At 45.6% G+C, this 16,450-nt stretch overlaps 1 protein-coding gene across 2 annotated transcripts in view; it reads left to right on the top strand.

Moving 5' to 3' along the window:
- SDHB (succinate dehydrogenase complex iron sulfur subunit B) overlaps positions 1 to 16,450 on the top strand; it is a 28,277-nt gene that overhangs the window by 5,605 nt on the left and 6,222 nt on the right. For both annotated transcript variants that reach the window (XM_044914392.1, XM_021684070.1), the window contains exons 2-5: positions 5,180 to 5,307; positions 10,764 to 10,849; positions 14,125 to 14,261; positions 14,928 to 15,044. In XM_044914392.1, the coding sequence (XP_044770327.1) occupies positions 5,180 to 5,307; positions 10,764 to 10,849; positions 14,125 to 14,261; positions 14,928 to 15,044 (468 nt within the window). The remainder of the gene's footprint in view (positions 1 to 5,179; positions 5,308 to 10,763; positions 10,850 to 14,124; positions 14,262 to 14,927; positions 15,045 to 16,450) is intronic.

Genomic DNA, 16,450 nt, shown 5'->3' with positions numbered 1-16,450 from the left:
AATACGGGGGGTCTTTGTGGGGATGGGTATGCTCTGTGTCTTGACTGTACCAGTGTTGATGTTCTGGTTGTGGGATTGTGCTGTAGTTTTGGACAGTGTTTTCACAGGGGGAAATTGAGTAAAGGATATGAGAGATCTCATTATTATTTCTTATAAATGCATGTGATCCGGTATCTCAAAATGAAAAGTTTAATTTTTTTAAAAAGCAACAAACTCTGGATATATACAACACTGTGAATGAATCCCAGAAGCATTATGTCAAGAGAAAGAAGCTAGACCCAAGTCCGATTGCATTTATATGAAATTCTGTAAAAGGCAAATCTGTAGTGATAGAAAGCACAGCAGTTACAAGGGTTAGGGAGAGGGCACTGATTGTAAATTTAGGAACACTAGAGAACTTTCTAGATGGAAATGTTCTGTCATAATTATGGTAGGAGTTACACTTCTTTGTTAAAACTCATCAAGCTATACACTTAAAATTGGTGAATTTTATTGTAATGAATTATACCTCATTAAATCATCCATAATTATACCTCATTAAATCTAACCAAAACAGTTAGCAAGCGGAAGGCTGCTGGAGCAAATATCTTCAGTGATCTTTTCACTTCGTCCACTTTGTCTTAAACGCCACAAGGTGGCGTTAACCAAATGTTCCTGCTGTTTTACAAAATGGAGTTCCTAGGGGGTGCCAGCCTGGCTCAGTCGCTAGAGGGAGCGACTCTTGCTGTCCAAGTCATGAATTCAAGCCCCACGTAGAGCTTAAAAATAAATAAAACAGAATGGAATAGAATAGAATCCTGCCTTTAATTCCTTAAAAAAAAAAAAGATGGGAGTCCCTGATGGAAGATGTTCCTTTTACTGCTGATCCTAGCCAGATTGGTAATAAAAGAAAATAACACTTCACCTTCATTCTCACCTTCTGTCTGTTTCCTTTTCTCATACTGAGATCTGATGTTTATATTTTCAGCCTCACTTAATACAGGACACTTTTTTTTTCCTTTTTATTGTTATGTTAATCACCATACATTACTTCATTAGTTTTTGATGTAGTGTTCCATGATTCATTGTCTGTGCATAGCACCCAGTGCTCCATGCAGAACGTGCCCTCTTTAATACCCATCACCAGGCTAACCCATCCTCCCACCCCCCTCCCCTCTAGAACCCTCAGTTTGTTTTTCAGAGTCCATCGTGTCTCATGGTTCATCTCCCACTCCGATTCCCCCCCTTCATTCTTCCCCTCTTGCTATCTTTTTTTTTTTTTCTTAACATATATTGCATTCTTTGTTTCAGAGGTACAGATCTGTGATTCAACAGTCTTGCACAATTCACAGCGCTCACCATAGCACATATCCTCCCCAGTGTCTATCACCCAGTCACCCCATCCCTCCCACCCCACCCCCCACTCCAGCAACCCTCAGTTTGTTTCCTGAGATTAAGAATTCCTCATATCAGTGAGGTCATATGATACATGTCTTTCTCTGATTGACTTATTTCGCTCAGCATAACACCCTCCAGTTCCATCCATGTCGTTGCAAATGGCAAGATCTCATTCCTTTTGATGGCTGCATAATATTAATTCAGGACACTTTTTGCCAGCAATTATGACCATCACATTTCTTGTAGTTACACAATTAACCTTCCCAGTTTTTCATCTTTTTTTACCAGTTTATAAGAGAACTAGCTGGCCTGGAAGATAGTCTGCATGTGTCTGCATACAAACTGGGGGCTCAGCTGCTAGTTGCTGTTTGGACTGACAGGACGCCCACTCTGCCCCTCGGATGGGGCCCAGGAGACTTGGTGTGGCCTCCGCCTGGTGTCCTCCTCCTGGATGGAAGAGTTTCAAGGGCTGTGGGATGGGGACAGCATGTTTGTGTTAATCTAATGCTCAAGTTTTGCTTTTTTCTTTTTTCCCTTTTTAAATTTTATTTTATTTTAAATTCCAGTATAATTTTTTGCATTTTTCTTCAATTTTTCCTAACCATAAATTGAACTGCTGTGTGCAAAGGCCTGGACCAGGTACACTGGGAGATGTAAAATGTAACCTGTTCCGTGCTGTGAGTGGTTAATTTTATGTGTCAACTGGGCCACAGGGTGCCCAGGTAGTTGGTCCGACACTCTGGGTATTTCTGTGACGGTGTTTTTGGATGAGTTTAACGTTTAAATCAATAGACCAGGGCGCTTGGGTGGCTCAGTCAGTTAAGCAACTGCCTTCAGCTCAGGTCATGATACCAGGGTCCTGGGATCGAGCCCCGCATCGGGCTCCCTGCTCAATGGGGAGCCTGCTTCTCCCTCTGCCTCTGCTGCTCCTTCTACTTTTGCTCTCTCGCTTGCACTCTCTCTCTCAAATAAATAAAATCCTTTTAAATAAATAAACCAAGTAATGTGGGTGGGCCTTATCCAATCAGCTGAGGGCATAAGTAGAACAAAAGGCTCCTCTTCCTCAAATAAGAAGGAATTCCTCCTGCCTGACTGCTTTCAAACTGAACATCAACTCTTGGGTTTTAAGCCTGCTGGCCTTTGATCTAGAACCACATCATCGGCTCTCCTGGCTCATGGGCCTTCAGGCTTGGGCTGGATTTACATCATTGGCTCTCCTGGGTCTCCAGCTTGCCAACTGCAGCTCTTGGGGCTTGCTATCCTCCATAGTCATGAGCCAATTCCTTATAATAAATCTCTTTTTATAAATATATATATGTATGTATGTATTTTTCATATGTATGTATACATGTATATGTATGTATAAATATACACATTGCTGATTCTGTTTCTCAGGAGAACTCTAATACACATGCCCTCAAGGAATTTAAGACATAAAAAGAAGACAGAACCAAGAAGAGACCTGCAAATATTCAAAAATAAATAGGATAGTACAGTGTTTTAGGAACATGGGTTCTGGCGTCAGGCAGACTTGGGTTCCAGTTGTGGCTCCTCTCATCAGCTCATATAAATAGTGGCTTTAAAAATGAGTATGAATTCAAATATGAAACTTTTGAGCAATAGCACCCTTTTTGCAAATCTGTTCTTAGGGGGAAGCTGTTCCGGTGAAGGAGGGAAGGAATCAGAGGCCAAACCTCCTTACCGTCCCTCTCGTAGCAGCCCTGCAGTGGCACCCGGGGGTTCTGGGCTCAACGGTGTGAGCTGGCAGAGACGGAATATCCAGGAGCTGGAATAGAATATTCCTCGAGAACAGGACTCAGCTGTTTGTTAGTTCCCTAAATGTAGTCTCTTCTTTCCTGCTATAGTGCTGTGAACTGAATGTTTGTGTTCCCCCAGAATTCATACGTGGAAATCCCAGCCCCCATTGTGATGGTGCTTGAAGGTGGAGCCTGTGAGAGGGAATTAGGGTTAGATGATGAGGTCAGGAGGGTGGGGCCTTTAGGATGGGCTTGGCGCCCTTACAAAAAGAAGAAAAGACACAAGATCTCTCTCTCTGCCACATGAGGGCACAGCAAGAAAGCAGCTATCTGTAAACCAAGAAGAGGGTCCTCACCAGATACCAAGTCTGCCTGACACCTTGATCTTGGACTTCCTAGCCTCCAGAACTGTGAGAAACATGTCGTTTAAGCCACCCAGTCTTTGGTGTCTTGTTACAGCAGCCCGGGCTGACTAAGACACCTAATCTAAAAGCACCAGCATCTCGTTATGACAACTACAGTAGCTTTCTACTGGTTTCTCCACATGTTGTCTGACAGTTCTTCCTTCAAGCCAGTGATATTCTTCTCAAAAATAAAGAATGATTGTGTCTCCCACCTGATAATTTGTGATAGCCTCTCATTGCTCTTAGGATAAAATCGAAATCTTGACTTGCTCACATCTTCCACTTCCATCCTTACTCAAGCCTCCCTCACTCATACTGGACTTCTCTCGGTTCTCCCAGATGCACTGTGCTCTCCCCGATCTGGGCCTCCACACATGTTGTCCCCTCAGTTTATACATCCCTACTCCTTCCCCTGATCCCTACTTACCAAGCCACAGCTTGAATATCCTTTATGGGGCCTTCCCTGATCTCTTGTACTAGTGTAAGTCTCTGTTGGGTTCTTCCCTCTTTATACTTTATTATGAATATTTAATTTCTCTTGCTGGGGCGCCCGGGTGGCTCGGTCAGTTGAGCATCTGCCTTCGGCTCAGGTCATGATTCCAGGGTCCTGGGATCAAGCCCCGGATCAGGCTCCTTGCTCAGCGGGGAGCCTGCTTCTCCTTCTTCTTCTGCCTGCCACTCCCCCTGCTTGTGCGCTTGCTCTCTCTCTCTCTCTCTCCGTCAAATAAATAAAAATCTTTTTATAGGGGCGCCTGGTGGCTCAGTCGTTAAGCATCTGCCTTCAGCTCAGGTCATGATCCCAGGGTCCTGGGATCGAGCTCCGCAGGAAGCCTGCTTCTCCCTTTCCCACTCCCCCTGCTTTTGTCCCCTCTCTCACTGTGTCTCTTTCTGTCAAATAAATAAAATCATAAATAAATTAATTTAATTAAATAAATTTCTCTCTTGCTCATACAAAGTAGATTCTGTGAGGGCAAAGACTTTGTTTCATTATGTGCTATTTCACCCGCCCCCAGTACCATATCTGGTATGTGCTAGGTGCTTAGTATTTGTTGGATATCAAATGACTGCCTTTCTTGGGAAGACTGTGTCAGGAGGCACCTTGGTGGCTCAGTCAGTTAAGCGTCCCAACTTGATTTCGGCTCAGCTTGTGGTATCTGGGTTGTGAGATGGGAGCCTTGCCATGGGCTCTGGGTTCAGCAGGGAGTCTGCTTTAGACGCTCCCTCTGCCCCTCCCTGCTCCGTGCGCTCACATACTCTACTCTAAAATAAATAAATCTTGGGGCTCCTGGGTGGCTCAGTCATTAAGCGTCTGCCTTCAGCTCGGGTCGTGATCCCAGGGTCCTGGGATTGGGCCCTGCATCAGGCTCCCTGCTAGGCGGAAAGTCTGCTTCTTCCTCTCCCACTCCCCCTGCTTGTGTTGCTGCTCTCGCTATCTACTCTCTCTCTCTCTGTCTGTCAAATAAAACCTTTTAAAAATTAGTTAATTAAATCTTTAAAAAAACAAAACAAAAAAAAGACTGTGTGTCAGTAATGGGTGGGTTTGTGTCCAGTGTGGTAGTTTATAGTGCCAGCTAAACAGAAGGATTTATCTTGCATTTTTAATATTTTTTTTTTCCTTCTTGTGAATTTTTTCAATTTCAGGCCTGCCGGGGGGCACAGACAGCTGCCGCTGCAGCTCCCCGAATCAAGAAATTTGCCATCTACCGATGGGACCCAGACAAGACTGGAGATAAACCTCATATGCAAACTTATGAAATTGATTTGAATAAGTGAGTATCTATGTGAGAGCTAGGTATTTGATAAGTGAAAGTGTACTCTTGATCTGATTCAGGGACATGCTTTTCACATCCTTGGAAGGTTTAAAAACAGATCATTCAGTGGCTCTGGAATTTATCATCTCTTTTTCAAACAAGAATGAGGTATGTACCTGATTCAAAAAGATAACCGGGGGCACCTGGGTAGCTCAGTCAGTTAAGCATCCGACTCTTGGTTTCAGCTTAGGTCTTGATCTCAGGGTTTTGAGTTCAGTCCCCATGTTGGGCTCCCCTCTGGGCATGGAGCCTACTTTAAAAAAAAAAGACTAATACCAAGAAGATTAACTTTTGAGAAATTCCTTTCCTTTCCCCAAATCAGAGGATGACAAATTTCTAGGAGTATTGGTAGAGCTGGATAGACACCATAAATGTGGCTGGAATGGTGATATGACAAGATAGGGATGTAGTTAAAATATTAACAGAGATTCGTACCTCTGTTATTTTTTCTATTCCTGTCACATCAAAGTGCCACAAACTTAGTGGCTTAAAACAACATCGATTTAGTATCTCCCAGTTGTACAGGTTAGAAGTCTGGTAAAGGTTTCATCAGACTAAAATCGAGGTGTCAGCAGGCCATGTTCCTTTCTGGAGACTAAGGGGAAATCCATTTTCTGTTCCTTCGGGCTGTTGGCAGAATTCGGTTCCTTACAATTGCAAAATCAAGGTCCCTGTTTTCTCGTTGGCTGTAAGCTGAGGGCCACTCCCAGCTTTTAGAGGCCTCTGTGCTCTGTGGCTCATAGTCCCCACCTTCAAAGGCAGCAACAGCAGCTTGAGTCCCTCATCTCTCTCTGAGCCACTCTTCTCTCATCAGCTTCCACCCTGAAGGATCTCCACAGGTAGCCAAAGGGAAGGAAGAATCTAGTGAGCTGAGCTCCAGCTTCCCACTGTGCCACCCCTCCCCTCCCCAGCATAACCAGAACTGCTCTATTTTATGATCTGTTTTATTTGTCAGTGAATAAGTATTTTATTTCTTTTGAACAAAAGATTCCATAGTGCCAAAAAAAGGTTTGAAAACTACTACTCTCAATGCTTTCTTTGACTCTGTATTGACACGTAAGTTCTATTAAGCAATATAGCTAGTTGATAATATAACATTCTTGTCAAGGAGACAATTACCAAATACTCAGCAACCAAAAATCATTAGTAAAACTCAAAGAAAAGGGGGCGCCTGGGTGGCTCAGTCGTTAAGCGTCTGCCTTCAGCTCAGGTCATGATCCCAGGGTCCTGGGATCGCGTCCCACATCGGGCTCCCTGCTCGGCGGGAAGCCTGCTTCTCCCTCTCCCACTCCCCCTGCTTGTGTTCCTGCTCTCGCTGTCTCTCTCTCTCAAATAAATAAATAAAATCTTTAAAAAAAAAAAAAAAAAAAACTCAAAGAAAAGGAAATTGTACAGGCCACACTTGATTTTGGTTCAGGTCATGATCTTGAGGATGTGGGATAGAGCCCCATGTCAGGCTCCACGCTCTGCGCAGTCTGCTTAAGATTTTCTCCCTTTGCCTCTTTGCCCTGCTCATGGGTGCCTGCGTTAGATAGGTAGATAGGTAGATAGGTAGATAGATAGATAGATAGATGATAGATAGATAGATAGATAGATAGATAGATAGATAGATAGATAAATAGAAAGAAAGAAAGAAAGAAAGAAAGAAAAGAAAAGAAAGTCAGTCTTCAAAACAAAATCACGGGCATCCGGCTGGCTCAGTTGGTAGAGCATGCAACTCTTGATCTCAGGGTTGTAACTTCAAGCCCCATGTTGGGCATGGAGCCTACTTAAATTAAAAACTATTTTAAAAATCAGTGCTCTCCAGAGAGACAATAAAATCCAGAGTTTCTACACCATGTTATTCACGAGGACCAACGTAAAGTCCAGCCTCACTAATCATACCAAGAAGAGTAAAACATGACCCAAACTCAAGTGGAAAGACAAACAGTAAAATAGTAAAATGAGAGACCCAAATCCAAACACATCAATAATTACACCATGTAAAGGCACTAAACACTCCAATTAAAAGGCAAACATTGTCAGAATAGATAAAAAGCAAAACCAAGTTTCATGCTGCTTACAAGAAATGCACTTTAAATATTGTTAAAAACAAAATTCAACTAAGTAAATTTTTTTTTAAGATTTTATTTATCTATTTGACAGAGACACAACGAGAGAGGGAACACAAGCAGGGGGAGTGGGAGAGGGAGAAACAGGCTTCCTGCAGAGCAGGGAGCCCGAGCGAGGCTCGATCCCAGGACCCTGGGATCATGACCTAAGCTGAAGGCAGATGCTTAATGACTGAGCACCCAGGCGCCCCGCAACTAAGTAAATTTTAAAGATTTTACTGACTTTATGTAACCATTCCTGAATCAGGCAGCATGTAATCTAGCAGATAGATTAGATGCTGCCAGGTACCAAGGGGCACCCAGTGGTTCATACAGTTAAGCATCCAGCTCTTGACCTCAGCTCAGGTTTGATCTCAGGGTTGTGGTTGGAGTCTACTTTAAAAAAAAGGGGGGGGGTGGGGCACCTGGGCGGCTCAGTCAATTAAGCATCTGCCTTCGGCTCAGGTCATGATCCCAGAGTCCTGGGATTGAGCCCCACATCAGGCTCCCTGCTCCGCAGGAAGCTTGCTTCTCCCTTCCCCACTCTCCCTGCTTGTGTTCCCTCTCTGTGTCTCTCTCTGTCAAATAAATAAATAAAATCTTTAAAAAACAAAGAAAAGGGAGCTCCACAGAGCTGTACAAAATGAAAGACTTATAGGCAGACAGGAGTGGGAAGAAAGAACAAAAAAGCATATTGGTTATGGCAAAGTCACTTTCCTTTACAGGATGGCAAAATCAATTAGGCAAATGCCTAACTAGGTGATTCCTAATTGACTGGTTTTAAATTACATTTCTGGAAGAACCAAAACTGAAGGTAAGTCTCAGTTTGACATGAGGCTTGGCATAAGTGACTCCATTTTGGGCCTGTTGTTTTGTTTTTAACAATGTAAAGACACAGGTTGAAGATAAAAGATATCTATACAAACTGCATAAGCATAAGAAAGGTAGAGTGGCTATGGTAAAATCAGATTACTAAAAGGCAAAGAATATGCCAGAAATAAGAGGACATCTCATAATGATAAAGGGATCATTTTATCAGGAAGACCTGTCAATCGTAAATGTGTATACACCTAATAACAGAGCTTCAAAGTTGGCAGAATTGAAGAATTTCAAGAATTAAGGAACAAACATCTGCAGTCCTTTCAGCAATGGGTAGAACAATTAAGAAGTAAAGAAAGATAATGTGAACATTATCATTCATCTTGCTCTAATTAATATTTTTGAGACATCACACCAAATGGTTGCAAAACACGTTCTTTTCAAGTGTGCATGCTACATTCACTGTGATAACTGGGCCGTAAAAAAAAATCAAATAAATTCCAAAAACTTGGGATCTTCTAGCGTGAATTCAAATAGAAAGCAGTAGGGGCACCTGAGTGGTTTAGTCGTTAAGCATCTGCCTTCGGCTCAGGTCATGATCCCAGGGTCCTGGGATCGAGCCCCACATCAGGCTCTCTGCTCCGTGGGAGGCCTGCTTCTCCCTCTCCCACTCCCCCTGCTTGTGTTCCTGCTCTCTGCTCTCTCTCTCTCTCTGTCAAATAAATAAATAAAATCTTTAAAAAAAAAAACAAAAAACAAAAAGCAGTAACAGGACATCTGAGGGAGACACAGCCCTTAAAATATGATGTAGGAGTGCTTGGGTGGCTCAGTCGGTTGAGCATCTGACTCTTGGTTTCAGCTCAGGTAATGATCTCAGGGTCCTGGGCTGGAGCCCCACTTTGGGCTCCGTGCTGGGCGTGGAGCTTGCTTGCGATTCTCTCACTCTACCCCCCCACTCCCCCTCTCAAAAAATTAATTAATTAATTAATTTTAAAGATGTAAAAACTAGAAGAAAATTTTATGTATTCATGAAACCTCAGGAAGGGGTGTGGTCTTTTTAGATTTAACAGTGATAGTATCATAAGAGGAAAAGGTAGTTTAACGATGTAAGCATTTAAATCTGTGTTTTAAAAAATTCCATTACCCAAGGGGCGCCTGGGTGGCTCAGTCAGTTAAGCTTCTGCCTTCAGCCCAGGTCATGGTCCCAGGGTCCTGGAATCGAGTCCTGCATCGGGCTCCCTGCTCGGTGGGGAGGCTGCTTCTCCCTCTCCCTCTGCTGCTCCCCTTGCTTGTGCTCTCTCTCTCTCTGTCAAACAAGTAAATAAAATCTTTAAAAAAAAAAAATTCCATTACCCAAATTAGAAGTCAAATAGCCTAAGTTGCTGATTGAGGGCTGCGGGTGGGGGAGGGGCAGGGTTCGCATCAAATATAATAGATTTGTGGTATATATTTTGGTTTTGTCCAGGGTTTTTCTGGCTCCTAAAACCCTCATAATCCTCCTAAACCCTCGTAATCCTAAGAGATAAGAGCTACAGAGTTATCTTTTATTATAATATTTTGGTTTTGCTCCTAGTTCCTGAAATAGCTCCAGATAAATAACAAAGGTAAAATGCGTAGTCTTTTGTTATTCATAAGAGCCTTTCAGCCACCAGCCTTTATGTTAATGAGGTGATTTCTAGAAATATCCTAGATAACTGGGAGGAACCCACCCTGTCTGGAAGTTTGGAACACAGAGGCCTACCCCTTGACCTGGGAGGGGAGAGAGATTAGAGGTGAATCATTTAAACCAGCAGCCAGTGTAACCAATCATGCCGAGGCCCTGAAGCCTCCTTAAAATCCATGGAGTATGGGGTTCAGAGAGCTTAGGTGGGTGAACTCATGGAGGTCCAGGGAGAGGGCGTGACTCTGCTTCCCCTTCCCACATACCTGGCCCTGTGCATCTCTTCCATTTGGCTCTTTTACTAAGTCATAGTCTAGTAAGTTAACTGTTTTTCTGAGTTCTGTGAGCCACTCTAGCAGTTATCAAACCCAGGGAGGGGATCATGAGAATCTCTGATTTATAGCCAGCCATCCGGAGCACAGGTGACAGCTAGACTTGCAAGGTCTGAGGAGGGTGGGCAGTCTGTGAACCGAGCCCCTCCCCTGTAGGACCTGAGGCTGTCTCTGTGTCAATGGGCAGATTGAGTTATGATGTGGGACACCCAGCTGGTGTTGCAGGATTGCTCGGTTCTGGAAACTACGCATTTGGTGACCAGGAGTATCAGAAGTGAAGTATCGGGGGTGAGGAGGTGAAAGGTTCACAGCTTTAAAAAAAATTTCCTTTGGGGCGCCTGGGTGGCTCAGTCGTTAAGCGTCTGCCTTCGGCTCAGGTCATGATCCCAGGGTCCTGGGATCAAGTTCCACGTCAGGCTCTCTGCTCAGATGTCTTAGATCATATTATGATAAAATGCAGGGAGTTTGAACTTCCCATCAATACAACTGGGGTGTTTTGTTGTTTTTGGTCAGATGTGGTCCTATGGTGTTGGATGCTTTAATCAAGATTAAGAATGAAATTGATTCTACCTTGACCTTCCGAAGATCATGCAGAGAAGGTAAGCATTTCCTTCCTTGTTAGGCTTTAGACACTTAGGCTCTGGTTCCAGGGCCTGCCACAACTGAGCTGGCCTTCTGCCAGGTGACCTTGCTGGGCATCACACTTCCTTTCCTTGGGTAAATGCACCAAAAATTCCAAGCATAGGGGCGCCTGGGTGGCTCAGTCGTTACGCGTCTGCCTTTGGCTCGGGTCATGATCCCAGGGCCCTGGGATCGAGCTCCGCATCGGGCTCCCTGCTCGGCGGGAAGCCTGCTTCTCCCTCTCCCACTCCCCCTGCTTATGTTTGCTCTCTCGCTGTGTCTCTCTCTGTCAAATAAATAAATAAAATCTTAAAAAAATTCCAAGCGTGGGCGCCTGGGTGGCTCAGTCGTTAAGCGTCTGCCTTCGGCTCAGGTCATGATCCCAGGGTCCTGGGATCGAGTCCCACATCGGGCTTCCCGCTCTGCGGGAAGCCTGCTTCTCCCTCTCCCCCTCCCCCTGCTTGTGTTCCTGCTCTCGCTATGTCTCTCTCTGTTAAATAAATAAAATCTTTAAAAAAAAATTCCAAGCGTAGTACAGGTTCTGGTTTCTGAGTTTTCTTCCCGTTGGGAGCTTTATGTCACGTGGTTACTGCATCTGGCGACCCCCCTGAGCTGCCGCACCCTTCGGGGACTAGCTCCCACCTGCTAGCAGCCACCTCAACATCGTGCTGAGCTCATTCACTGGAGGGGAGGTGGGGGGGGACAGTGGAGAGTTTCTAGTTGGTGCTTACGCACACTTAACCCTTATCTAGCAGGGGGTACCGTGCCCCCGCCCCCCAGCTCCCAGCATTACGTGTGTACACGTGTATAGAGCAGCTGCTCAGTAGAAACGTTCTGGGTGGGAACAGTTTCCCACAGTATGCTGCTGGTGCTACAGGAGCTGATTTTAGGCAGTGTTCAGACCAGCATTTTTTACTGTAATAGCTGTATATTTATGTGACATGTTAGAAAAATATAATTACTAATGACCATGTAACAGTGATAATCGTCTTTTAATATAAATTTAAGTAAAAATGAGTTGATTTTAAGAAAACTCATAAATAATCCTTCAGCAGTACTCGGACGTGGCAAAAATCGCAAGGGATACCACAAGGGCTGATGGTTCCTGACAGCCATAGAGCCCAGTCAGTGGGCCAGGCTCTGTTCTGGGCACTTGAAGGGGAATAGACCAGCACTATGAGTGTTTAGGCCCAGGGAGGTTAAGGGACTTCCAAAAAAACACATAGATAGTTAGCTGGGGAGCCAGGAGTCAGCCAGAGCTGTCAGATTCCAGATCTGCACTCAGGCGGTAACTCTGCTGGCCAGGCTGGGAAGACCTGGGATAAAACCAAAACAGGGTAGTTTGGGCCACGACCAGTGTGAAACTTCTTCCTAAAATGACCTTTCATAAAAGGAAAAGTCACTATAGATACTGGCCCATCACTCTTGTCTGTGTTCTGCTGTACGTTTCAAGTATTTCAGTCTTCTTCTAAGACGTCTGCTTTGATTCAGCTAATCGTACAGGGTGGGATTTAGTGTACCAAATGCTGACAGATACTAGGATAGTTTGGCTGAGTCCTGCTGTTCAGGGAACGTTCTGCTGTAATTAAATACCAGCCTTCCCCGTGTAAGTCCTGGCAACACAGGAAATATAGATGCTTTTCAGTAACCTTTCCCCGTAAGACTTTTTCAGAGCCAGGAACATATGATGCGATCCATCTGGACTAAAAAGTATGAGGCAGAATGATATTAATTAATCCCACCCAGAATGATTTTAATTAATTGATATAAATGAATATCAAAAAGGGAATACTTTTTATTCCCTTATTGATTGTTAAGAGACTTTCCAGGGGAGGCTTTTTCAGAGAAGACTCATTGGATTTATTTTTTAAATAGTATACCATTTCTTATAAGAGCATACTTCTCTGGTTGGATGCTAGGCACATGTAAATATATTGATAGCATTCAGTCTCTTGGGAAACTTAAGGGGTATTTGCTTATGATGGGTCTTTGTGTTCTCTTACACGCCTACTAGGATTTACGGGAAGGCGCCTGGGTGGCTCAGTCTGTTAAGTGTCTGCCTTTGGCTCAGGTCATGATCCCAGGGTCCTGGGATTGAGTCCCACATCAGGTCCCCTGCTCAGTGGGGCATCTGCTTCTCCCTCTCACTCTCAAATAAATAAAACCTTTAAAAAAAAGGATTTACAGGAGAAGAGGGTGTGGTCTTACTAAAGTGATAACCCAGTACAGTTTCACAAGTAATAACATTTCTCTGACCTGATGATCTTCAAAAAGCTTCAGAGAAGTGGGTTCAGATTGCATAGTCCTCTTTAAACTCTGAAATACCTAGGAAATTTCCATACACAGCAAATGAGTCCAGGCAAAGAAACGTATCATTTTCAGGGTCCTTGGTCAGCACCTTGTTTTTGCTTGGTTTGCTTTGCTTTGCTTTCACATGAGTTCATTCTTCTCCCTGGAAGGGCAATGCTCATGCAGTTAATGTTGGTTTCGTGTCCCGGGGGCAACCACTGTGCTGCTAGTTTTAGTGAAGACAATAGAGTTAAGAGTTCTATGTGGATAATCCATGTCCAGGCCTCAGCTGGAACATGACCAGCACAGTGTTGATTTGCTTTTGGGCTCTGTCACAGTTTGAGTTCAAATAACAGGGGCTTTTTAAAAAAGGGGTTGGGGATGGGGCGCCTGGGTGGCTCAGTCGTTAAGCGTCTGCCTTCGACTCAGGTCATGATCTCAGGGTCCTGGGATCGAGCCCCGCATCAGGCTCCCTGCTCGGCGGGAAGCCTGCTTCTCCCTCTCCCCCCTCCCCCCGGCTTGTGTTCCCTCTCTCGCTGTGTCTCTCTCTGTCAAATAAATAAAATCTTTAAAAATATATAAATAAATAAATAAAAAGGGGGTGGGGGTTGGGGTGCTAATTTACTTCTGAAAATGCATGAAGCATGGCGCTAGGACTGGTGTGGGAACTCCATGATGCCCACAGCGCCCCAGGCCCCTTCTGTCTCCAGCACCGGCTGTAGCGTGTAGATTCCAACCCTTGTTGCCTCACGGTCACAAAATGGCATTTGGAACTACAGTCATTAGATGTACATTCCAGGCAGGAAGACGGAGGAGGAGGAAAACAGCAACAGGGCACCTCTGCCGCAGGTGTACTCCGTGTTGGTGCTGCTCCTGATGGTCGGGGAATGACATTCTAGAAAGAGTTTGCAGCTGGACTGCCAGAACCTGGGTGAGCAAGTGTTAAATGCGTTCTCTCTCTCAGGCATCTGTGGCTCTTGTGCCATGAACATCAACGGAGGCAACACCCTGGCCTGCACCCGAAGGATCGACACCAACCTCAACAAAGTCTCAAAAATCTACCCTCTTCCGCATATGTATGTGATAAAGGATCTTGTTCCCGTGAGTTTCTGCCTCCCCACCCTCTCCCATCCCCTTCTCTCTCCCACTCTCCCTACCCCCTTTTTTTATTTTCCAGGGAGAAGGGAAGAGGTGTGTGTGAGAGAGATACATGTTATCGTTCTCTAGGGCAGGCTTTTTTCCTGGGTTTAATTAAGGAATTTGAATGGTGGAAGATAAACATGCCTAGAAGATTCTCCAGCCACTCATTGGGGAGGATTGTTTGGGAATAATAGGGCATAGGATTTTAGAGTTGGAACAGCCCCAGAATCAAGAATTTGGCCATAACTACAAAGAATTCACGTGGAAAAGACCAGTGGGGAAGGCAACAGCTGTTACACGTTGTACTTTAATCTCTGCCTCCCCGTGTCTTAGCACCTTCACTGACAGGGCTGCAGGATTGGAAGGTTACCCAAGTGGGTGAAGGAGAGATTTCCCAGCCACAATTAACACTCTGACCATTTCTCCTTCTGTCATCCTTGCATGGATCCACACTGAGGGAAGAGAGTCAGACTTCTGCTGGTGTGGGATGGGGAAGTGTCCAAGAATGGGGTGAATAAGAAAGCTAGGGAGTCCAAGGGCAGTGTCCAAGAAATGGGGTGAATAAGAACGCTAGGGAGTGATGGTGGAATCTGACCCTTCTTTTCTTCTTCTTCCTCTTAACCTCAGGACTTGAGCAACTTCTACGCTCAGTACAAATCCATTGAACCTTATTTGAAGAAGAAGGATGAATCCCAGGAGGGCAAGCAGCAGTATCTGCAGTCTATAGAAGATCGTGAGAAACTGGTCATTAGTCCGCATTTATTGTCTTGCTTTGAGGAATTTTGTTGCAAACATGCTTGCCAGGATGCCTGGCTTGAGGGGATGGGGCGGGGAGTAGCAGCATGGGACGCTGCAGACCATTATGGAGCGTATTCTGGAAAGGAACTGCAAGAGCATCTGTCCAAGGGCTGGACACCCATCCTCTCAGGGCCAGGGGGTAGTGTGATCCCACAAGGGGCCCACAGTGGACCAAGGATCCGGAGCACATCTGCCTTGCCTGGAAGGGCATATGATTACCATGTTGCAGAATGTTTGTTTCAGAGGAAACCTGTATGCAAATAATCGAGTCTTGCCAAGGTGACAGCTCCGTCAAAGCTGCTCTTTAATGGTGTGGGCACATCAGACACGTGCCGGCCCCTGGCAGTCGTGCTCCCACCCTGTGTTACAGGTGGCGGCCAAATGGGGACTGGAACCTTGCCGTTCTTTCCTAACGCCGAGTGTCCGGGGACTGCTGGGTGGGGCGGTGATGGCCCTGTCACTCTCTTGGCGTTCCAGTGTCCAGGCTGTGACATCTTACAGTGAAGGGGTCATTCTCAAGTTTTCAGTCTCCTTCTCTGGCACTCTTCCCCCTGAGAAGCCTCTGATTTACACCTGCACTCCATGCATATTCAGTGTCCTTGTGGAGAGGGGCAGTGGGAAAGGGACCCAACAGATGGGTCCTGACAGCATGTCTGCATGGGGCCAAGGACGTGTGCTGTGTCACAGTCGGTACGTCACGCGGTCCTCCGATTCAGCACTTGCCCGAAGAGCATCCCTGACCGGCGCCTCTCGAGCAGGCTGAGCGCACATCCAGGACGGCGGCCGAGTCTTACTCCTTTCTGAATCCCGAGGCCCTGGTGCTGGTTATTTATCAATATGTGTTAGGCACGTGGCTGAGTAAATGCACTGTACCTTTTTTTTTTTTTAAGATTTTATTTATTTATTTGAGACAGAGAGAATGAGAGACAGAGAGCATGAGAGGGAGGAGGGTCAGAGGGAGAAGCAGACTCCCTGCCGAGCAGGGAGCCCGATGCGGGACTCGATCCCGGGACTCCAGGATCATGACCTGAGCCGAAGGCAGTGGCTTAACCGACTGAGCCACCCAGGCGCCCTGCACTGTACCTTTTAGAAGTCTTGGAGAATGTTGAGGCCCTCTCCTCTTCCTGTAAAACTTTAAGAAAGGAGAGCCCTCATGTGAATGCCCAGCGCTCTTCGTGGAGTGATGTAACTCAGTGCGGACAGCTCTCTCCTGGGTCAGGAGTTCTTGTTCTCTGGACAAGGCTCTGCCCCGCATTCCTGACTGGGGCGGGGCGGGGGGGGTGGTGGCGGGTGGACCGTGTCCTGATCGGACCTGGTTTCTGGTCTCTCCGGCCAACTCACCCTCCTGCATT

The sequence above is a fragment of the Neomonachus schauinslandi genome, chromosome 4 (assembly GCF_002201575.2).
Source record: "Neomonachus schauinslandi chromosome 4, ASM220157v2, whole genome shotgun sequence".
NCBI classification, from domain to species: domain Eukaryota; kingdom Metazoa; phylum Chordata; class Mammalia; order Carnivora; family Phocidae; genus Neomonachus; species Neomonachus schauinslandi.
The sequence above is the reverse complement of the archived record's forward strand: the minus strand, read 5'-3'. Positions and strand labels throughout refer to the sequence as shown.